The following is a 22111-nucleotide window of genomic DNA, read 5'->3' as shown; positions in this document are numbered from 1 at the left end:
TTATGGGCATAATTTAGCTTTATATATTTATGTGTTATGTGATATATTTATGTAACATATAAAATGTTAACATGATTGGCAATAATAGTCAGTATATGACCGTTTCTATAATATGCTTAAATAATATTAATGTCTAAATTATTCTTGATTAAAATTTAAAATTCAATTTCTTTTTTTTTTTTTTTCCATTTTTTATTAGGTATTTAGCTCATTTACATTTCCAATGCTATACCAAAAGTCCCCCTTACCCACCCACCCCCATAAAATTCAATTTCTAACACATGACTGGTGCCTGCTCTATTGGCTGGTACAGTTCAAAGGTTATTTCCATCTTATAGGAAGTTAGACTGAGAAATGCAGCCCTAAAGTTTGCCCAGTGCCCTCTGGCTGTTGGAGGCTGACTTGGCCTATCCCTCTGTAAGCAATGGGGTGGTTTTCTGGGCAGACCAGAGGCCGTGGCATGCTTAGATAATGTGAGGGCTTGATGTATTATGGCTTCTGCACACTTGATCACTTGTCATCCAACAATGCAGAGAAGATTCTGGAAGCACGCTTCACACTCCCTCCCCACCCTCACCCCTCAACTCTGGGGTGGGTCCTCCACCCTCAGTGGGAGGTTCAGAGCAGGAGATCTAGCAGGTTAGGGCCTATGACTTAAAAGGGATCTCACTGGAGGGAGAGGACAGACGAGCCAGCACTCTCTAGGAAAGCCTTTATTCCCCTTGAGTGACCCCTTTGGCCACGAGGTTAACCCTCTTCTGGGACATTGAGCTTCTCCTTCACCCCACAGGCCACCACAGCGAAGAAGAACTCAGGGAAGAAGGTGCGGATGAACACGGCAGCCTTGGGGACCGGGTTGGCCATGAACACCTCTTGCTTCTTCCTCCGTACTGTGCGCATCACTTCCTCAGCCACCTCCACCGGGTGCACGCCATAGGCTAGCTTCCTGCAGAAGACTGGAAACACAGGCCATGACGTTCAAATCCCCTGACTACAAAGACGCTTGCATGCATATTTAGCATTAGGTGAACCAACAGTCTGCCAACCTCTGGTCTCAACCCTGGGGGTGACACTTCACCCCGCAACTGTTGCTGCTTGGTCTGCTGCCTCCTTTACTCCTCGGTACCTTCACAGTGACAGGGATGGGGACAGGGTAGGGCAACAAGGAAGCAAAGGAAGGCCTGTCATTTGTGCTGGCGAAGCTGCGCTTGCCCAGACCCGCTGGCATTCCTTGCTCTGTCCTCCAGCCCAGTTATTTTGGTGTCTTAATGCAGACCTCAAGCTTTGGGTAAGGAGCAGCCTCGTTCATTAGAGTACTCTAGAATAATTAGCCTTCTCTGTGGGCTATAACCTTCTTCTCGGTTTTCTAAAGGGGAAATGGGGCCAGCTCCATGAAGGGCTTGTCTCTGAGCTGAGATACATGCTGTCCTGGCTGGAGAAGCTTAGCCTCCATTTAGAGCTGCCTCTTTGGGGTGCTGTCTACATGGTACTACAGACCTAAAGATTTCGTTTCTTCAGCCCCAGACTCGGGGTTCTCCTCTGAACTCTTACATTTACAAATGGATGTCTCCCAGTTTCTTTGCTCAGGGGAAGCACGGTAGGAGCGGATGAAAGTTGGGCTCACGGTGCTGACCACAACATCGTATTCCTCAACCTCGGCTCGGAGGCAGTCAAAGAAGCCCATGACGGCATGCTTAGAAGCTGCATCTGGAAAAAAAGACCGGCCAGAGATGTGTACAGGAAGGATGCCACCCTGCTTCCCCGAGACAGTACTGTAGACAAGACTTGCATCTTCCTCTCAGCTCAGAGCTGAAAGGGACCAGCAAACTCCCTGGGTTAGGCTGTTGCATCTTATTCATCCACTATCTCACTGGATCTCTGCCCCTGTTGTGTGACTTGCTGTCTCCCTCAAGAGGCATAGGTTCCTCAACCATGGACTAAAATACTCTGAAAAATAATTGTATGTCTACTAAACACACACAGACTTTCTTCTTATCCTCGTTCCCTAGACAGGACACTCTAGCAGCTTCTCCATAGCTGTGTTAGAGAGTTTTCACAATCCAGAGATGATGGATGCATGCAGGAAGCAAATAGCGCGCTGAGGGGGATGGCTGGGGGCTAGAACCACTGTGCTTGCATGCTGAGAGACCATTATATACTGAGAGAAAAGACAAAGGAGCCATTGTGTCCACTCTATGAAGAGGAAAGGAGAAGCTGAGAGTTCATGTGATGACATTAGGTTCCACAGCCAAAGGAGAAAAAGCATCAACTAGAATCCCGGCCTCCTGTCTCCTATGCCTCTGTAGGATTTTGGCCTCCTATCTCCTTTGCCTCAGTAAGATCCTGGCCTTCCATCTCCTATGCCTCAGTAGAAACACCCTCAGAGCTCACAGTAGGATCACCCTCAGATCTCACAGTAGGACAACTTTCAGGGCTCACACAGTCAGACCACCCTCAGGGCTCACATAGTAAGATCACCCTCAGAGCTCACACATGTAGGACCACCCTTAGAGCTCACACAGTAGGACCACTCTTAGAGCTTACACAGTAGGATCACCATCAGAGCTTGCAGTAGGACCACCCTCAGAGCTCATAGTAGGACCACCCTCAGAGCTCAGGGAACACCCAATTCTACTTTCATGAACAGAGGGAAGTTTAAAGCAAGGGCATTTCTTCACACTACTAAGAGGGCTGAAATCTAGATGGACCATCACAAGTATTGTTGAGTAGAGGAGAGATTAGAACCCTTATGGCATGCTGGTGGGAATGTAAATGGTGTGTCTGTTTTGGAAGTAGCCCAGGAGTTTCTTAAACATTAAAATATAATCCCTCTTCTAGGTTTGCACCTGGGAGAAATGAAGCCATGTTCTCACAGAAAGGATTCATGCATGTTCATAGAAACATTACTCATAATTCCAAAGTGGAATCGCTAGATAGCTGTCAATAGATGGATAGATAAATAACGTGGTACATTCAAGCGATGCAGAATTTGCCATCAATTGAAAGAAATGTGGATGTATGCTACAATACTGCGCTACAAATAACAAACATCTACAAGAGCCAGTAATGGTCTGCAACGGGGAGGTGTTCAAAAGGCCCACCTCTGTCTGACGAAGACATTGTCTGCAGTGCTGTAACCACTTGTGAGTTATCCATGTTCCTATAAGGTAGCTCATCCTCTGTCTCCTGTCTCCAGCGCCAATGAAACGCTTTGGTTCGTCAAGCTAGACTTGGGCAGAACTATTTCTTGTGTCTATCCTTGGCTCTTTATCGGAGTGAGTAGCTATTTGTTCATCTCTCCCAGGAAAAATAAACACAAAAGGGATATTAAAAAGGTGGGACTGGTTCCACAGTGACACCCAACAGATTCTGGGAATACACCCTTACAGTGTCCTCCACACGCATCCCCCTTTTGGGGCTTCCCAATTCCTGGGATTCTTGGTGGCGATAAGTGTGTCTTGGATAAACCTCTTTGGCTATGACATTGCTATTACACAAAGCTCCACCCCTGGGTTCTTCTCCTTTTCTTTTCTCCCTTTTCCTTAGAGAAAGTTCCTTTTCCTCCTGTTTTGTGATGTGTGTCCTTCTTGTCCCCAGTTCTGATCTTTGGGAACCACTTCATAGAAGAAGAAGTATTTGAGCTAGGGCTATACATGTATGTAAGAGTGTGACTATCATGTCACCTACAATATTACATTGATGCTACACATGTCTTTCCACCTGTGGCAGTGTACTTTGGGAGAAAAGAATTTTGTCTATTATATCTCCAAGTCTCCCAGGGAACTGAGACATGAAAGAACCCCCACCAAACCCATCTCTTCGTTGGATGAGACACCATTTACTTCATGTGGTCCCTGGCATAGTCTAGACTTAACAGTGCTTGCCTGACACAAAACATACAGCAAGGACACTTTTTTTTTCTTTTTTTGTCTTAGCGACTTACAAGCTGTGCGGAACGGGATTCCAAACTTCGCTTGGATGTTGTTCACTAACACAATCTGGCCTGTTCTCCTGGAGATCATGTTGGGAAGCAGAACTGGAAAATACAAAGAGTCCCAGAGAGAAATCTGAGATTGGCAGGCCATAGAGGCAGATCCCCACCCCACCCCCACTGTTACCCATGGTTCTGCTACCTTGTCGTCATCACCTATTAGACTGCAAGGGACAGAGACAGAGGTGGTCCCAGGAAGTCATTTGATCCAGTGTTTCCAAGAGAGACCAATTGGCTGGCACATTGCTGGGTAGTTTAAAATAAGCCACTTGATAAGTGATACAGAATTTGATAGTAGGTAAGCTCTCTCTCTCTCTTTCTCTTTCTCTCTCTCTCTCTCTCTCTCTCTCTCTCTCTCTCTGTGTATGTGTGTGTGTACCTGTGTGTGTTTACTTGTGCACTCACGATGGAGGCCAGAGGTTGACTTCAGGTGTCATTGACTCTTTTTATTGTTTGAGTCAGGGTCTGATCCATCATTGAACCTGAATCTTGCCATTTCCACTAGACTGGCTAGCCAACAAGCTCCTGGGATCCTCTGATCTGCCTTAGAGCTGAGCTTACAGTCATGTGTCACCGTACTCAGCTTTTACGTGGTGCTGGGAATCTGGTCCTCTTGCTTTCAGAGGACCAGCACTTTATCTGTCTCCCAGCCCCGTCTTCTTCATTTCTGAAGACAGAACCTTTGGCTGATTATCATGCTTACAGAAGAACAGCTCGAAGGCTTATGTAGTAAAGCACAGGCAAAAGCTGAAGCCAGTGGTCCAGAGAGACAGATTGACCAGGGAGCTGTGGACTGGGTACAAAGAGAAAAGTATTGGGTGGAGTGTGGGTGAAGAGCAGAGTTTCATAATAAAGTGAGAATATAGCAGTAAGACACTTCCTTTTGTGACCAACATTTACAGTGGGGACCTGAAAGCTTTCAGTACTCGAATTAAGAGCTTTCTTGGGTCTGTCCAGAACCAGATGGCCACGTGGTGGCACCACAGGTCTTCCCATAGAATCTAGTGGTTCACAGACCCGGAGGAAAAATGAAACTCACAGGACCTTTGGTTAAAGTGATGGGTCCGAAGTAGTTGGCATCCATGATCTTTTTGTCAAGCTCCAGGGAAATCTTGTGGGCAGGCCCCTTCACTTTCACGCTGGCATTGTTGATGAGGATGTCCACACAGCCGTAGCAGTCCAGGACCTCTTTGGCCACATCTTGAACACAGCTAATGTCTGAGAGATCCAGGAGGACCAGCTTGGGGGTGAATGTCTGTTGGAGCAAGGAGAGAGTCAAGACATGTTTGGGATTACATCCTTGGCGATGTTGGGGGACCTCAATCAAACAGCTACCCTGCTGAGAATTCAAAGTCATCGAATAAGTAGAAAAACAAACCAAGACAACCGGGAAGATGTAAAACAACTCTGAGTTGAAGGAGATGGCTGGAGAATCTTGGTTTGGAGACCAGGCCAGCAATTAAGGGTGAATATACAGTTGTTTGAACTTGCAGCCAGGACTCCTCAGCCGATAAGACCATTCTTGACAACTAGGTGACTCTTTGGAGACTACGAACTGATTCTAGTACTGGCATCATAACTCTGAGTACTACTGGTTTCTTTTGGAAATTGCTTACCAATTTGTTTTATAATAAGGCAACAAGAAAATCCAGCACGGCCGTTGGCAGGCATCCTTTGTTTTGGATCAAAATCGTGTATTCCATAGAGCGCTTCTGAAGCATCAATTATGTACTGGGAGCTGTACTCAGCTCTGGACACGTGCTGTCCTCAAGGTGTTACTGGTTTAGAAGTAAGGATGGGGGCAGGGCTTGGTAGTATCCTGGAGTCAAGGCAACTTGTGGCAAATGCTAGTTCTGATATACACCCTCGAAGAGAAGGTTCCCACTGAGGGTCACATATGTTTGGGAAATAGTCATCGATTTTTAAGTTCTTTGGGGGAAATACATACTAGCATATCAAAGGCTCTGAACAGTCCAGCAGTAAAGAAACTGAGACAAGCTGGACTGGAAGCCAGCATTTCCCACACAACTTGGTTTTTACCCCAAACCTAATAACATCCCAAGAAAGGCTCCATGTAGTATTCTGTGTGTTTGTGGTTAATCTGTCTCCTCATGTGCCAGGGTTGACTCTGAATTCTTTTGAGCTGTTTGCAAACACCAACTTCAATCTCAGGAGCAAGGAATTTCTTTTCTTTCCAATTTAAATCCCAAAGAGCGCTGAAGGCAACTCCTCTAACCTGGATAGCTTACGAGGGGCTTCCTTGACTTCTTCCTTGCAATTATGCCTTGTGTTGTTTGTTTGTCTTTTTCCTTGTCTTTGTCTTTATCTTTGTTTTGTTTTGTTTTGTTTTGTTTTGTTTTGTTTTGTTTTGTTTTGTTTTCCAAGACAGGGTTTCTCTGCATAGCCCTGGCTGACCTGGAACTCACTTTGTAGACCAGGCTGGCCTCAAAGTCAGAAATCCGCCTGCTTCTGCCTCCCGAGCGCTGGGATTAAAGGCATGCGCCACCACGCCCGGCGTTTGTTTGTCTTAATGTCACCTCTACTTGTAGTCTCAACCCACTTCTGGGACACCACTATCTGTGTTATTTATAAGTCTGGCTAACACAGACGTGGGGGATCAGTGCCCAAGCTTCACCCTGACAAGTGATCAAAACAAGCCTTTTGCTGGGCAAACAGGCCTCTGTCAGGGTCTGTGCCATCACCGTCACCTCTGATTTCTCCAAAGCCACTGTCACATTTCCCTGTAACTGTCCCTAACAATGACGAGGATCAGGGTATCCAGAGGTTCCTCAGGCTGTCTGGAGAGAGTCTTACCTTGCTGGGGTCAGCCACACTGGTCAAGGTGGCATAGAGGCTCTCCAGTCCCTCCCAGTTCTTTCCACACAGCACCAGCCTTGCCCCACCTGCATGGAACACCCGAGCACACTCTGTGGAGGAGAGAGAAGGGAGGCAGGGTTTACCTTGTGAATGGAGCTGTAGAAAGGAGTTCCTGTCTTAGGGACTCCTGATGTCACATCTATCACCATGAGCCTCTCCTCCTAGAGGAGTCATTTCATTTGATCCCCTCCTCAGGCTAGATGTTTTAGGGGTGCTGAGGATAGAACCCCTACCTTGCTTGTGTTACTCGAGTGCTCCAGCACTGAGCTGTAGCCTAGGCTAGGATGGTTTGGTTGTGTGCTGTGCTGCGTTTCTAGCCTCAGCTTGGTGGCTTCTGTGGAGGGAAGCTTGCAGCAGAGAGCAACAAGTCTCTGCTTTGCTGGGTAGTTCTGATGATGAAAATTTCTTATGGAATGGGAAGATGACTCTGTCACTAGCCTTTGAGACCACAGTCTTAGGAACACCTCAACCTATAGGTATTGGTAAGAGCTACCATGTTAGTTCAGACCAAGTACCACCCAGACCTCCATATTCCTCTGTGGATAGAGACTCTAGTCAAGGGTCTTTGCTTACAAGACCCTTCTACACGAAGAACTGCAGGCAACTAAGTCAAGCTAGGAGCAGGACAGGTGACTTTCCTCAGGTGACTTTCCTATATATATAAAATAACTACACCAGAGCTGTCTTCAGACACATGAGAAGAAGGCATCGGATCCCATTACAGATGGTTGTGAGCCACCATGTTGCTGGGAATTGAACTCAGGACCTCTGGAAGAGTAGTCAGTTCTCTTAACTGCCAAGCCATCTCTCCAGTCTCAAAAGGTTTATATTTATATTCATATTCATGAATATACAAAATACACATATGTTTACAATAACAGTTAATGAAAGAAGAGACCATGAATTCAAAAGAGAGTGGGAGGGACATATGGGAGAGTTTGGAATGAGGAGAGGGAGAAATGTAATGAAGTTACAATTGCAAAAATAAACAAAAAGAAAAAAATAGGTGATGTTGTTTTATGCTCCACTCTGAACTAATTCTTGATTAATTTGATATAGGCCTTTCCTTAATTTTTAAAAACATTTATTTTCATTTATTTTGTATACAAGTTTGTATGCATTGTCATGTGCATGCCAAGGTACATATGTGGAGGTCAGAGGACAACTCGAGGGAGTCTGTTATCTCCTTCCACCACACAGATCTCAGGGACTGAACTTAAGTCACCAGACTTGGTGGCAAGCACCTTTATCTCCTGAGCTGTCTCTAGGGCAACACCGGGTAGATACAGGACATTCACATGTAAAAATAGCTTGATACTTTACAGCAGTAAAACCTCCTATGTTCAGACAGTTTATTTGTTCTAGGGATGATTGAGAGAGACATCTATGCATTTGCTCCGCTAATCCTTATTCTGGTCATCCAGGGGAGGGTCTTGCCTAGGCTGGGTCTTCTAAAGCAGTGGCTGGAATGGAGTCCAAACCATGGCAGAGCTTTCTCACCTGTGTGAGAGGAGCAGCCTTTGCACACCATCAGCCATCAGCTGCATGCATTGTCCGCTCAGGGAAGTGCCTAGATGGCAGCACTTCTCCATAAGGTGGCATTCACTGGCACAGGATAAGTCTCAGAGACTTAGCAGCCAACATTCACAGTACCGGAAGGATGGATGAACATAGAGGAGTGCACCAAGCACTATCTCTGACAGAGGCTCTGAAAGCACTCACTCGAGCGTAATATCTAGTTTTGTCTCACTTTGTACCAGGAAGTTGTGGACCTCAGTTGATTGCAGACACTTAAAAGGACAGCCCAGTAAAATGGGTGTTCACCAGAGGCTGTGTATTGTTATTTAAATTATTCTCTTATATATTACATCCTGCCAACAGTTTCCCCTCCCTCCACTCCTTTCAGTCTCTCCTCCTACCTCCTCTTTCTCCCATATCCACTTCTCCAATTACCTTTAAAAAAAAAGAAAAAAAAAAGAAAAAAAAAGAAAAGAAAAGAAAAGAACAGGCTTCCCGGGAATATCAGTCAAACATGGCTCAACAAGTTGCAGTAAGACCAGGCACACCCTTCATATCAAGGCTGAAAGGAGGCAACCAAGTAGGAGGAGAAGGGTCCCAGGTGCTGGCAAATGAGTCAGAGACACCCTCCACTCCCACTCCCACTGTTAAGAGTCCCACAACAACACCAAGTTATACAACCATCAGGTATATGCAGAAGACCTAGTCAAGACCCATTCAAGGACTGTGTTTATTGCTTCAGTCTCTGTGAACCCTATGTGCACTGTTTAGTTGACTCTGTGGGCCACGTTCTCACGGTGTCCTTCACCCCTCTGGCTCTTACAATCCTTCCCCCTCTTCTTTTGCAGGGTTCCCGGGAGCTGCCTAGTGTTTGGCTGCGGGTGTCTGCATCTGCTCCCATCAGTTGCTGGGTGACGCCTCTCTGCTGACAACTGGGCCAGGCACTGGTCTACGAGTACAGCAGAATATCATCGCAAATCACTTTATTAACTTCTTTTGAGCTCTTCTACCTTAAGCACAGCAGCTCTCAGTGACCTTGTGTGACCTTGTGGGAATTTGCTCCTGTAGACTTAGAAGTTTGATTCAGGCAGAGAGGAGGAGGTCAGCTGGACAGGACAGATCCTGGGGTTTTCTACGTGGGCATCATGAACAGGGGCTTTGTGATACTGGAGAGAACCGGGATGCCGGATGATGCAAGGACAAGCAGGCACAAAGGTCAAAGGGTTGCTGGGGAAGAAAGGGAGATTGCACTGTCCTTGGATCTCAATGGGAACAAAAACAGGTGCACTGGCCAGGAGGGTGGCTCAGTGGCAGAGCACTTGCCTAGTTACTATGTGGGAAGACCAGAGGTTGATCCCAGCACTGCAAAAAAAAAATGAGCTTAAGACAGGTGCTCTGAGAATAACCGAGGGAGTGGGAAGGAGGAAACAGTAGCTCCTCACTGAGGGAAATCTGAACCAAGAGCCTACTGCATACCAATGTCACCAAGAATTGTCAGGTCTTCAGGGAGAGATGGTTTCCTCTCAGTTTAGGTGTTTTATTAAGAAAGGAAGTTGGGGCTGAAGAGATGGCTCAGTAGTCAAGGGCACATAACTGCTCTTGCAAAGGACCTGTGTTTGAACCCAAGTGTGATTTCCATCACCCATGTCAGGCGGCTTTCCACCACCTGAAATTCCAGCCACGGGGGATCTGACTCCCTCCTCCAGACTGCCCGGGACACCTACACTCATGTGTGCACCTCCCCATATACAGCATTAAAAATTAAGGATAAAAATAGAAGAGAAAAGGAGACATCTGGGATGAATGTTAGTGACAGAACATTTAAAAGATATTACTTATTCTCTGTGTCAATTTGATGCAGGAAGCGAAGACCCCAGTAGGTCTTAGAAAGTGACAGAGTGATTCTAAAGTCTATGCGGAATGACTCACACACTTTAATCAGAAATGTGAAGAAAAGTGAAGACTATTATGGGGATCTGAAGTGGCACTATTAGGAGGTGTGGCCTATTTGGAGGAAGTGTGTCACTGTGGGGATGCATTTTGAGACCTCCTCCTAGCTCCCTGGAAGCCAGTCTCTCCTGGTTGCCTTTGAATCAAGATGCAGAACTCTCATCTCCTTGTCCAGTACCATGTTGGCCTGCATGCTGCATGCTTCCTGCTATGATGATAATGAACTGAACCTCTGAAACTGTAAGCCAGCCCCAATTAAATGTCTGCCTTTATAAGAGTTGCCTTGGTCGTGGTGTCTCTTCATAACAATAAAAGCCCTATCTAAGACAACTATCTTGAAAAATGTCAGTTACTAAAATAAAATATAAAACTGCCAAAGCTAAAGCAAAATGTTAATAGTTCCAGCATAAGTAAGAACTATCGATAAAAATGATGAGAATTCACTTCCTGTATGATCAAGTTCATTTATTAAATAGGTGAGAAAAGAATATGTTACTTAAAAAATATTTGAGAGCAGGGCTCGGTTGGTGAGATGGCTTAGTTAGAAGAAGACACCACTCTTGCAGAGGACCTGAGTTCTCAATACCTGTGTCAGCCAGCTCACCTCTAAGTCTAGCTCCAGAGGATCTCATGCCCTCTGCTGGCCTCCACAGGCATTGCACTCACTTGCACATACCCCCCCCCCCACCCCCCACATACACATAACTAAAATAAAATGAATCTTTAAAAAATAGTATTTGAATGCCTACTTGGGAGGGAAAAAGCTAGTTGCATTATTTTATAATATACTAAGTTGATAGATGTAAAAAGGGAACCACAAAAGAGCTAGAGAGGTGAATCTGGTCTCTTATTGGGGGAGATCTTTAGACCATGTCCCAAAGAAACAAATTGTATCAGAACTAATTTATTGATTTTTAATTCTTTTTTTTTACATAAAAGACATAAAAAGTACTTATAATTTATATGTCAGCAAAGAGCTAATTTATTCAATATGCAAAAGACTTTACAAATAAGAAGGACCAACTGGAAAAAATGCAATTTACGAACAGAAGATTAAGAGTCAATACCCATGACATGATAAAGAGATGCAACTTAAGCCACACACTAAGTTTGATCCATCAGATGACAAAGGACAAAACTGGTCTTAGTCTTAGCAAGGTGTGAGCAGTGGCTTAGCTCACATTCACTCTAGTATCTGCATGAATTGCTAAAGGTTTGGGGGAGAAAATGTTGACTGTATCCTGAGAAGGGCTTTGATTTAGCAACTTTATTTACGGATATTTCTCCTAAAGCAATCATTAAGAATGTCTGTGTAGACACAGCTGTAGGATTGCTTATCCCAGTGCCATGGCCAACAGTAAGATCCTGGAAATATTTGCAAATGTCCCATATAATAGGAGGTTGGTTAAGTTACAAGCCGTTAAAACAGACCCTCCCCCCCTGAGCTCCCAGGGACTAAACCACCAACCAAAGAGTACACATGGAGGGACCCATGGCTCCAGCTGCATATATAGTAGAGGATGGCCTTATCTGGCATCAATGGGAGGGGAGGCCCTTGGTCCTGTGAAGGCTCAATGCCTCAGTGTAGGGGAATGCTAGGGAGGGTGAGGAGGAAGTGCATGGGTGGGTGGGGGAGCACCCTTATAAAAGCAGGGGGAGGAGGATGGGTTAGGGAGTTTGTGGAGGGGAAACCAAGAAAGGGGATAACATTTGAAATGTAAATAAATAAAATATCCAATAAAAAAACCTGATTTCACAAAAATGAATCTGTTGGTATGAAATTCATATTAAAGTATGTTTAAAACATAAGAGTTTTAGAAACAGCTTGTCAGGGGCTGGAGAGAGGCTCAGTGGTACTTACTGCTCTTACAGTGGACTTGAGCTTCAGTTCCAAGCACCCACTTTGGGGGCACTTATAAGTGCCTGAACCTCCAGCCTTAGGGGAATCTGATACCCTATTCTGGCCTCCTTGGATATCTGTACTCACGTGCAGGCACACCCCTCCCTCATGAATACACATAAATAAATCTTGTTTTAAAATTGTAGCTGAATCAAAGCTACAATTTGAATATGTATGTTTGATTTTAAAGCAAGGGAGCACTGCGTGTATACACTGTTACTAGGGCATTAAGTTGGTAATTTCAGAGGCACTAAGATAAAATAGATATAAAATCTCAGAGTTAGTTGCTAGTCCAAGATGCATGTTTCCAAAGGAAATAACTGCTTTATGAAGTCATTCCTTTTGTCCTAAAATAAGACACAATAGATTAAAAAGGATGAGGTAAAGAGGGAGGAGGAGGAGGAGGGAAGGAAGAGGGGGGCTTGGGATGCGGGTTTCTCAGGAGAGGTCAGTACGAGCTTTTGCTCACGGGCCAGGGTTGGGATAGGCTTCCTCCCATCATCTCCAGGAGAAAAGGCAGCTACAAGTCCTTTGAGTGGCTTGCTAAGAGTTCACTGCCTGTGGGAACCCAGACCAGAAGGGTCTCTATGGTATTGCCAACCACCAAAGCAGGGCTCAAGGGAAGTAACACCATGGGAGAAGTCTACATGCTCCACTTTCCAGATGTGCAGCTGGAGGCTTCAACGGAAGCCTCTGAGGGACATAAAGGTGCCATAATAGAAAGAAAACACCCAGATGCCTACCTTGCCCCAGTGCTGGGGTTGAAGCCCGAGACCTATGTGCTAAGCAAATACATTCTCACTGAACTATACCACCAGTCATGTGCCCCGCTCATGTAGTCTAGAGCCATCTTATAATGTGTCCCTCAGGTAAGCATGTCTCTTGTTCTGTTCTATGTCTCCCTTTCTGCTTGCTTTTCCCTAGAAAGGTCAGACATGATTGAAAGCTCAGGCCAAGGAGAATGGGGGTATGGAAAAAAAAAAACAAAGAAAACGGGCATATTGGTTATGAATCAGGCCTATTGGGGACTTGCCACAACCGAAGGATTGTGTATAACGTCTCTAATCAGAAAGTCTGAAGACAGCCTGGCCTTTTCTCCCCTCCCTCAGTTTCCCCTCTGGACTGAATTGAACAGGACTGAACTGTTCCACTGTACTCTTGGTCCCCTTCCACAGCAGTGACTGAGCGGTCAACCTCACCAAGGAGCAGAGAGGAAACGAAGCCAAACATCCGCACAGGATGCTTCTCAGTGAAGCAGTTGTATGTGTGTTTTATGTTTTATTACTTAAAAATTCACTCATTTTTCATAATTACGGTCTTGACAATTGTGGAATTTTTGTCACCTGGTTTGGAGGGAGAGGGCCCAGCTGTGGCTGTGACTGGCTGGAGGGGGTGAGGCAGCCATGATGGCTACATTTTTCACATCATCGCAAGGGGGTTCAAAGGGTTTGAAGAGTTTCCCACATTCCCATCTCTGCTGTGGGGTGGGAGGAATGAAGATGTGACTCAAGAAGTCTGATGTCCAGGTCTGGGGATGTCATTCTCCACACGAGGCTGCATTTGGCCAATCCGCACTGCTGAGAGGGGAACAGGCTGGGCCTCACTGCCCCTTCTCGGCTCATCCACTCTCTAATAGTGGGACATATCCACAAGGTCTCACAACTTGTCCAGGCTGATCTTGAACTTGCAGCCCTCCTGCATCAGCCTCCAGAGTAGCTGGGCTTACAGATCTAGGTCAACAGGCCCACTTTGAAATTCTTATTTTTATTCTCATTTTGTTTTTGTCCGAGTCTTGCTGCTTAGCCTAGGTTGACTCCCAACTGAGTGATCCTCCTGCTTTAGTCTCCTGAGTGCTGAGATCATGGGGTCGATGGTTAATCTTCTTGTCAGTTTGACTAGATTTGGAATCATCTAGGAGACTGAGGCACATCTCTAGGTGTGTTTCTTCGGGTGTTCATGAGAGGGATAGCTGAGGGCGACCGTCACCAGCAACGAGTGTGGCAGCACCCCATGGGCCAGAGGTTTGCAGTGAAGAAATGGGGGAAGCCACTAGAGTACCTTCATTCCTTGTCTCCACTTTCTCCTAGGTGATGATCTGAACTTAGCTCTTCTCCCTTGTCCTCTCTGTCACAAGAAACCAAATCCAACCGGCTGGGTCTTTTGTGGCAGCGTATCCACATTTCTATCCATTGATTGATTGATTGATTGATTGGTTGGTTGGTTGGACACAATATCTCAGGTAGCCCAGGCTGGTCTCAAAAAAGCCCTCTATGTAGCCGAGGGTGACCTTGAGTTCCTGATCCTCCTGCCTCCTCCCGATAGTTACTGGTGACCACATCCAGTTTTAGTTTTGTTATCAGTTCAGCTCAACATTTACCTCCTGTCAAGCATTTCAGCCCTGGCTGTGCCTTTCTCAACTAATAAACACAACTTGGGCACGTCCTTACGGATTTCCTCAGTTCTAAGATGCCAAGGAGTGTGAAGTGATTTCTGATTCCAGAGGTCCTGTTGTGGAAGGCTGCTGTGGGGGCTCTGAGATGCTCTTGCGTATGGTCCTGTTTCAGCAGTGTTAAAGAGTCTTAGGAGCTGTGGGAACACAGGCAGCGATAGTATCCAGTCAGCTCTCCCTGAAGGCCAGGTATTTTGATGGTTACTTCTGTTGCAGACCCAGTGGGTACAAGGTAACACAGCACTTGACTTGATTGACTGGTGATGGTTTGGAGCTAGGGCTAGATGTCTGGACATGGAACGTGCAGTGGTTCTCAACCTCCCTAATGCTGAGACCCTTTAATATAGTTCCTCATGCTGTGGTGATCCCCCCAACCATAAGATTATTTTCATTGCTACTTCATAACTGTAATTTGGCTACTGTGTGAATCATAATGTAAATATCTGAGCCAAGAGGTCTGGACCCACAGGTTGAGAACCACCACTTTAGTTCTACCAGCAGGGTTAATTCGGGCTCTAGGGTACCTGGGCACAATATGGGCTACGTGGAACCATTCTGTGCCCCTTACTTTTTTCTCGTCTTGAAGCTGAAGCGGAGCAGCTGGTGCCTGGGATTGCTGTCATCAGCACCACACAGAAAGCAGGCATTTATTTAAAGTCACACACACCCAGCTTCTCATGTTACTTATAAAGACTTGGACTTTATTCCTTTCTGCTTTGCATTTCTGGGGACAGGGCTGGGGAAGGTGGGAGGTACACGCTGTCAGGGAGTGGCAATAAAAGACAACAGTGATCAGAACCTTGACAGTTCAGGCTTCGTTCTTCTGCGGACACCCCGTGGTGCATTTCCTGGGGTCCTGACTTCCATGTGACTATAACCCGATGATCTTAAAAAAGTAATAAATGAGATTTTTGAAATAAATACACGGGGCTCTTACCAAAGAGAGAATAGAGGTTCCATGTAGTAACAGTACATTACAAGGACAGAGGATCCGAACAGCATCTTCAATGACAAGGTGCAGCTAATATTTGTAAGACCATCTACCCAACCACAGCAATGGGCACATTCTTTCCCTCTCCCCCCCAACCTCTGCCTCCCATCCCGAGGAACAGACAGCATAACAGACCACAGCCAGTGAACTGAATCGTGCAGAGTTCCTGACCAAATTGGAACCAAAGTGACAATCAATTAAAGCAATATTCACAAACATACTTAACTGGGTGCTTTCCCTGATTAAATGGCTTCCAAAGGCTGGTCCTTAAACACACTGGTGAGTTTATCATTATTGTGAACAAATCCTGTCAGGAGCAATTTATGGTTTGGTCCAGCTTTGGGAGGATCCATTTGGACCAGGAAGGCACAGGACAACAGCTGGGTCTGTGGTGATGGAAGTGGGAGAGGACAAGAAGCTATGGGGAAGGTGGGGTCAAGTGTGGGGGAGGGGAGTCTAGAAGCTATAACCTCTACACACTTGTACCTCATGACCTTCTTCTGCCAGTTAGGCCCTTCCTCTAGACCAGTGGTTCTCAAACTTCTTAATGCTACCACCCTTTATTACAGTTCTCTGTTGTGGTGACTACCCCAACCACAAAATTATTTTTGTTGCTACTTCATAACTGTAATTTTCCTGCTGTTACAAATCATGATGTAAATATCTGTGTTTTGCAATGGTCTCTGGGGAGGCTGTGACCCACAGATTGAGAAACACTGTGACATAACTCTAGAGACCCCACAGCTTCCAAAATAGCATTCAAAGCATGAGTCTGTGAGGGGTCCTTACAGATTCAGAACAAAATTAAAGAAACCTTTTGAGTGTTTACTAGAAGAGAAACATTGAGGTGGGTGTGGGGTATCAGGGTGAAGGACACCAGCCTTAGGTTGTGAGAAGGCAGGTCTCGGCACGGGGGGGGGGGGCACCTGAAGGGACAGAACAGATAAGGTGTCAGGGAAGGCTCCAGGGACCAGGCCTGCATCTAGACAAACAACTTGTAGAAAGTCTGTCCTATGAATAAACAGCTTCCGGTGGGCTGCTCTCATCTCTTTTCCAACAGCACTGTGGTCTTGCGACTGGTCTGATGGGCAAACTAGAGCGTCCTGGCTGGCCCTCGAGAAGGCTAAGTTTTGGGTTTGTGAATCTGTTCATCTCTTTAAAGCCAACCCTAACAAGTCAGGATAGTCTCTTAGGAAATAACTTCAGAGGACACACCCACTATGCTTAATGTCTTCACCTGCCAAGGCTGACCCAAAGCAGACACTCACTGAGACCTCACCCCGCCTGTCAGCTGGAAGACAAGCTCGCTCTGATGACTTCCAAGAGAAGAAGCAGCAGTCTCAGGGAGAAACCGCAGAGACAGGGCATAAAGGCTCTTCCAATGGCCAAGCCACGGGAGGAAGTGCTCCCACCTCCAAGACTCTAGAACCCGTGTGGACCTATTGACACCCGAGTGTCAATTGAGTGACTAGTGGCTGGGTGTGGTCTATGCTGGATTAAGTAACAAAACCTAGAGCAGAAAGTGTCATGAATTTATATAATAGGGTTAAGGTGCCGTTGTTAGGAATAACAAAATCCCGCTAAACCCAAAGGGCAGCCCAGTCACAGATGCAACAGGAAGGGCCCGGAAGACTGTCTAACTTAGAGATTGTGAATGAAAATGCTTTCAAGACTAGTAGGTGAGATGGTGGGAAGCAGTGACTGAGTGTGATGGAGAGTGTGACACATGGAGATGAGCTGGGTGAACTCTGAAAAAAAATCGTGTTCAACCTGACCATCTCTAACAACATGAGAATGGTGGCCACTGCTACTCCGACTCCCACCCTTGTGCAGATTTCTTTGTTGCTCACAACTGCATTCCAAAGTGGAGGCTGCCGTCATCCTCCATCTATCCCCTGGGACAGTCAACTCCTATAGCTGAAGACACCTGCTAGTTAAGCATTGGAACCAGAACTGGAATCCAGCATCCTACTCTGGTCTCATATACAGTACACAGCATCAACTAAGGGCTTAGCATTTCAAAATTTCTGGAAATTCCTAAGCAGTCAAACCCAATATTTTCTAACATCAAACTGTGAGTTGGCAACCCCTGCCATTCTAACCCTGCCGTTCACCTGGCAAGAAAGCTTCAGACTCCTAAACAGAAGTTGACTCCTCTCTACCAACGGATATGCCCCATCCCATCCTGCCTCCAGGTCCCCTGAGGGCAGAGATGGTTACAGGTTCCCCGGGAAAGCCAGCTTACCCTTTCCCAGTCCTGAGATGGCATCTGTGATGACCACCACTTTGTTCTGCACGGCAGACTTCGACCACAGCCTGGATGCCTCCTGGTAAATGAAGAGGAGGCCGCTGATTCCCAGCAGCAGCAGGGGTAGCATCAGGACAGCCATGAGCCCCATCTTGCTCTGCAGGACAGCGGGATGACAAAGGATTGGCTTTGCAGAGACCCTGGTTGCAACCCCCAGGGCAGGGGGAGGTTTAAGCCAACAGCATCCATTCCCTCCAAGCTCAGAGTCTCTCCTCCAGGGAGTTGGGTTCTGCAGGCTCCGGGGAGGTCCTTCCCAGCTGAGTGGCAAGGAGCATGCGAGTCCCCAAATGCTCAACAAATAGAAATTACTCACCACGTCTTCACACTGAAGGAGTCCAGGGGTCCTGCTCTCCCCTAAGGGTAATTACAAATTTAATTAAAATGGGTCTGCATTTTTGGAAGGAAAATCCATGTGTTAAGGCCACTCGCTTGGGCTCTAATGGTTATTTATAGCTCTCAGTTGTACTAAAGGGCTTTTCAGGGTAAATATAGTGTCTATTCTGATATCCAGGGACACATGCTGGCCGGGTCTGATTTCAGGGTTCTTGCCAGGACTTTTAAAGCTCTGCTGGCTGGTGGGACTATTAGAGTTTCCTCTCCGGCTTGGGCCGGGAGTCGATGCCAGGAACTCCTGGGATTGTCCGCACAAATGCCTGTGCCTTTCTTTCCTGTGAGGGGTCCCTGCAGGTGGTTCGGTCCTAGGTGGTCACTGAGCCATCTGGCTTTCCCTTCCTGAGTGGGGATGTGGAAGAGAAGCAAGGAAAGCTGGTCTGAGGGATGGAAGCTACAAAAAACCAGCCATGGCATTAAAGAGAACTGTTTAGAGCAGTGGTTCTCAACCTTCCTAATACTGCGGCCCTTTAATACAGCCCCTCACAGTGTAGTGACCCCTCCAACCATTAAATTATTTTCATTGCTACTTCATAACTTTAATTTTGCTACTGTTATGAATCATCAGGTAACTATCTATGGCTTCCCATGGTCTTAGGCCACCCCTGTGAAAGAGTCATTTGTCTCCCAGAGGGGTTACAACCCACAGGTTGAGAACCACTGGTTTCGAGCATGCTTCTTGCTTTTGTGAGTTATATGTTTCTTGTCTCTAAAATGGGGATGATAGTTTTATTTTGTAGATATGTCGGGGCACCAAAGAAGATCTTGCCTATCTTGAACCTGGCATAGATTCTGAGAGTCAAGGAGGTAACTATTGCTCTCTTTTGTAATTAAATAATTCAAGATGTTAAATAATTTAATTATATGAGGAACTCAATATGACTAAAACTATCACAACCCCAGCACGTGTGTCCAGCATCCTGTTTGTTATGTACTTATTATTTATTTATATATGTGGGTGCTTATGTGAGTATATACCACATTTGTGGGTGCCTGTGTAGTGTGTTAGATCCCCTAGAGCTGGGGTTGTGGTCACAGGTGGTTGTGAGTTATCTGACCCAGACGCCGGGAACCAAACTTGGGTCCTCTATAAGAGCAGCAAGAACTCTTATGTGCTGAACCATTTTCTCCAGCCACACGACATTTATACTGTAAAGAAAATAGAGCTGTCCAGAAAGTGAGGCTGGGGTGGGAGTAAGGATTGGGTAGGTGGTGGGTGGAGGAGGAGAGCAGCAGAAACTGCATTTCTTAGAAACCAGGAACATCCGGGAGTATTACAGACCTCATCGCTCGCTGCACTGGCATTTAGTGTCTGCATTAGGAATGCATAGCGCTGATGACGCCCGCCATGACAAACTGATCACATTCGTGTGACCAGCACCCACACCAACAAGCATCGTATAAACATCGCTCTGTTGTGTCTCCTTCCGAGCTGCAACTACTTTACAATCTTTAAATGAGTGTATTAGTTTGTCTCTGTGTCTCTGTGTCTCTGTGTGTCTTTTCCTTTCTAGACTCTATTTAAATAGAACTGCAGAGTTGACACTCCTGCTCAGCATCACATTTGTGGGATCCATCTACACCGCCGTAGACAATAGGAACCCATTGGTATTTATCCTGTGTGCCCATCTCATGTTTCCAGTTTGTTCTTCTGAGAGTGGGCATGGGCAGGCACCCTGGGGCAGGTATGCTTTGTATGTTTCTTATGAGACAACGAAAAGGCATTGCACTGCAATGGAGATGTGATGAGGGATGGGTGACAGCTGGGGTTAGGAAGGTCCTCAAACAGAGTCTAAGACAAGGGGTTGAGAGCACAGTTGGGTCTGTCAGTCTGGAACATATCTGGGAAGGTTTAGGCAAGGATATCTATTTGGGAGCTATCACAGGTAGGTAGGACAGCCATGCGATCTGAGCTAGACCTTTGAAGGAACATACATATATCTCCAGGCTGAGCTCTTGGGGACTTGGATGTTTAAAGGGTGGGGACTGGAGGATGAATCAGAGGAGTGGCCAGTGTTCTGGCAGAGACCAAGGAGCGTAAGTGTTTTGGGAGCGTATGAAGGCTGTCTTGGGGAGACTGCTGAATTAAAAAATCAGCAAGCCACAGACCTGAGGCTGCTGTGTGCTATGTGTTCCTTGGTAGCAAACTGGGATTGAATTTAGGAGGTTACGGGTTATTCTGTTTTAGAGGCAAATAACCAAGTTTTACCCAGTCACAAACAACCTAGCCGATTGCAGACAACTGACTAGCCCATGCCCCCAAAGGCCCAATTTACTCACTGGAGCGGACCCAGTGCTTTCTCTATGTGCCTTCCAGGGTCTCCGGTCGCAGCCTGCTGCTCGAGTGGCTGGAACTGCTGAGTTATGAGTCTTGCCCAATTCATGAATCATTCTTCGGTCAAATAAACCCTGCTAAGGTTAATTTAGTTAATTTGCTGAATATTTTTTTTTCTTCAAACAGCTGATTATCTGTGTTGGAAATTGCTGCTTGGCCAAGTGAAGCCAGGGCCTGAGAAGTGACTGTGCTTTTAGCAGTGACTGAAAGGAGTCTCTCAGGTCAAGGGCACCTTGCATGTTCGGCTCTGCAGTGGACGTACTGTCAGTAGTTCTGCAATGCACTGGCACGGCCTGGTGCTTCCCGACTCACCCACACTCCCTAGACCTTAGGCTTTGAAACCCATCTTCCGAATAGCTTAATATTTGGAGGGAAATGGTTACAATCTTGAAAGATGGTCCCAGTACAGCCTGCAAGTCCTTAATCAAGTAACTGAAATATACTAGGCCCCTTCCACATCGGCTCATGGCCCTGTTAGGAAGGACAAGAACACGGGTGTCCTGGTGTGGAGCTATATGCAGCCATAGCTGGTGTTCCCAGGACACCTTTAGTTGTACTAGTGACAATGTCAGTCCACTGCTTGTCAGGAGGGCTTCCTTTCTTTAACTTAATCACCCGAGGGCAGACGAGGAGTTTCCTAACCACTATGCACTCTTCAGTGAGGACTCCTTCAAGGATTTGCTTCGCTGCCCTTCTTGAGGAAGAAGACAGATAGTTCATCTGTCTTTGAAATTGTAGGTTTCTAATTTTTTAAATGTTATTTTTGCTGTGCTGGTGTGGAGCCTAGGGTCTTGAGCATGCTTGATGAGCCATCTACCTCTGAGCTACGCACAAGCTCTGAAATCATAGCATGTTCCAATCGGAGCATCAAGGATACATCAGTTTAGATACATGGATGCTTGGAACCATCCTGAAAAGCCTGGGGTGGGAGAAGTACCATCTAATTTGGGACTGATATTACCCACTTTCTCCTTTTTCCCAAGCAGAAGTCACACCCAGCTCCAAACTGCCGACCAAGAAGCTTTGGCACACACAGTTCATCACTGAATCAGACATAGTACTCGCTCTCTTGGCACCATCCTTCCAGACCCCCTAACCCCTGCACTCATCTATGTAGAAAACCAAGTATTGCATGATACCAGCTCCACCTGGAGATGGTGATGAGGGGTGGGGATGGAAGGTGGTCTGCTAGGGCCCAGACTTCAGCCTTCCAAATTTCAGGTCTTTCTTCAGTGGGGATATTGACACAGTGCAGAGTGGTCAACATAAGTTGGGCTGTCCTAATCCAGAGATCTGATGACGCAGCTCCCAAACTTTTTGTGTTGATATGACACCACAAGTGGAGATATTCATCTGTGATGCTCTATGTCGTGAAATGATTTAAATTATGGCATAAACTCAT

At 46.2% G+C, this 22111-nt stretch overlaps 1 protein-coding gene across 1 annotated transcript; it reads right to left on the bottom strand.

The window, feature by feature from the left end:
* Positions 1–698: 698 nt before the first annotated feature.
* Dhrs7c (dehydrogenase/reductase (SDR family) member 7C) lies at positions 699–18430 on the bottom strand. Its single transcript, NM_001013013.2, has 7 exons — positions 18298–18430; positions 17922–18081; positions 6806–6918; positions 5036–5246; positions 3944–4036; positions 1552–1707; positions 699–956 (listed from the first exon to the last, which is right to left on the bottom strand). Exons 2-7 carry the CDS (start codon positions 18073–18075, stop codon positions 748–750), a joined length of 936 nt encoding a protein of 311 aa, NP_001013031.2. The 5' UTR covers positions 18076–18081; positions 18298–18430; the 3' UTR covers positions 699–747.
* Between the last annotated feature and the right edge of the window lie 3681 nt (positions 18431–22111).

Source organism: Mus musculus, chromosome 11, assembly GCF_000001635.26.
Source record: "Mus musculus strain C57BL/6J chromosome 11, GRCm38.p6 C57BL/6J".
In the NCBI taxonomy this organism is placed as follows: Eukaryota; Metazoa; Chordata; class Mammalia; order Rodentia; family Muridae; genus Mus; species Mus musculus.
This window is presented reverse-complemented; position numbering and strand designations above follow the sequence as displayed.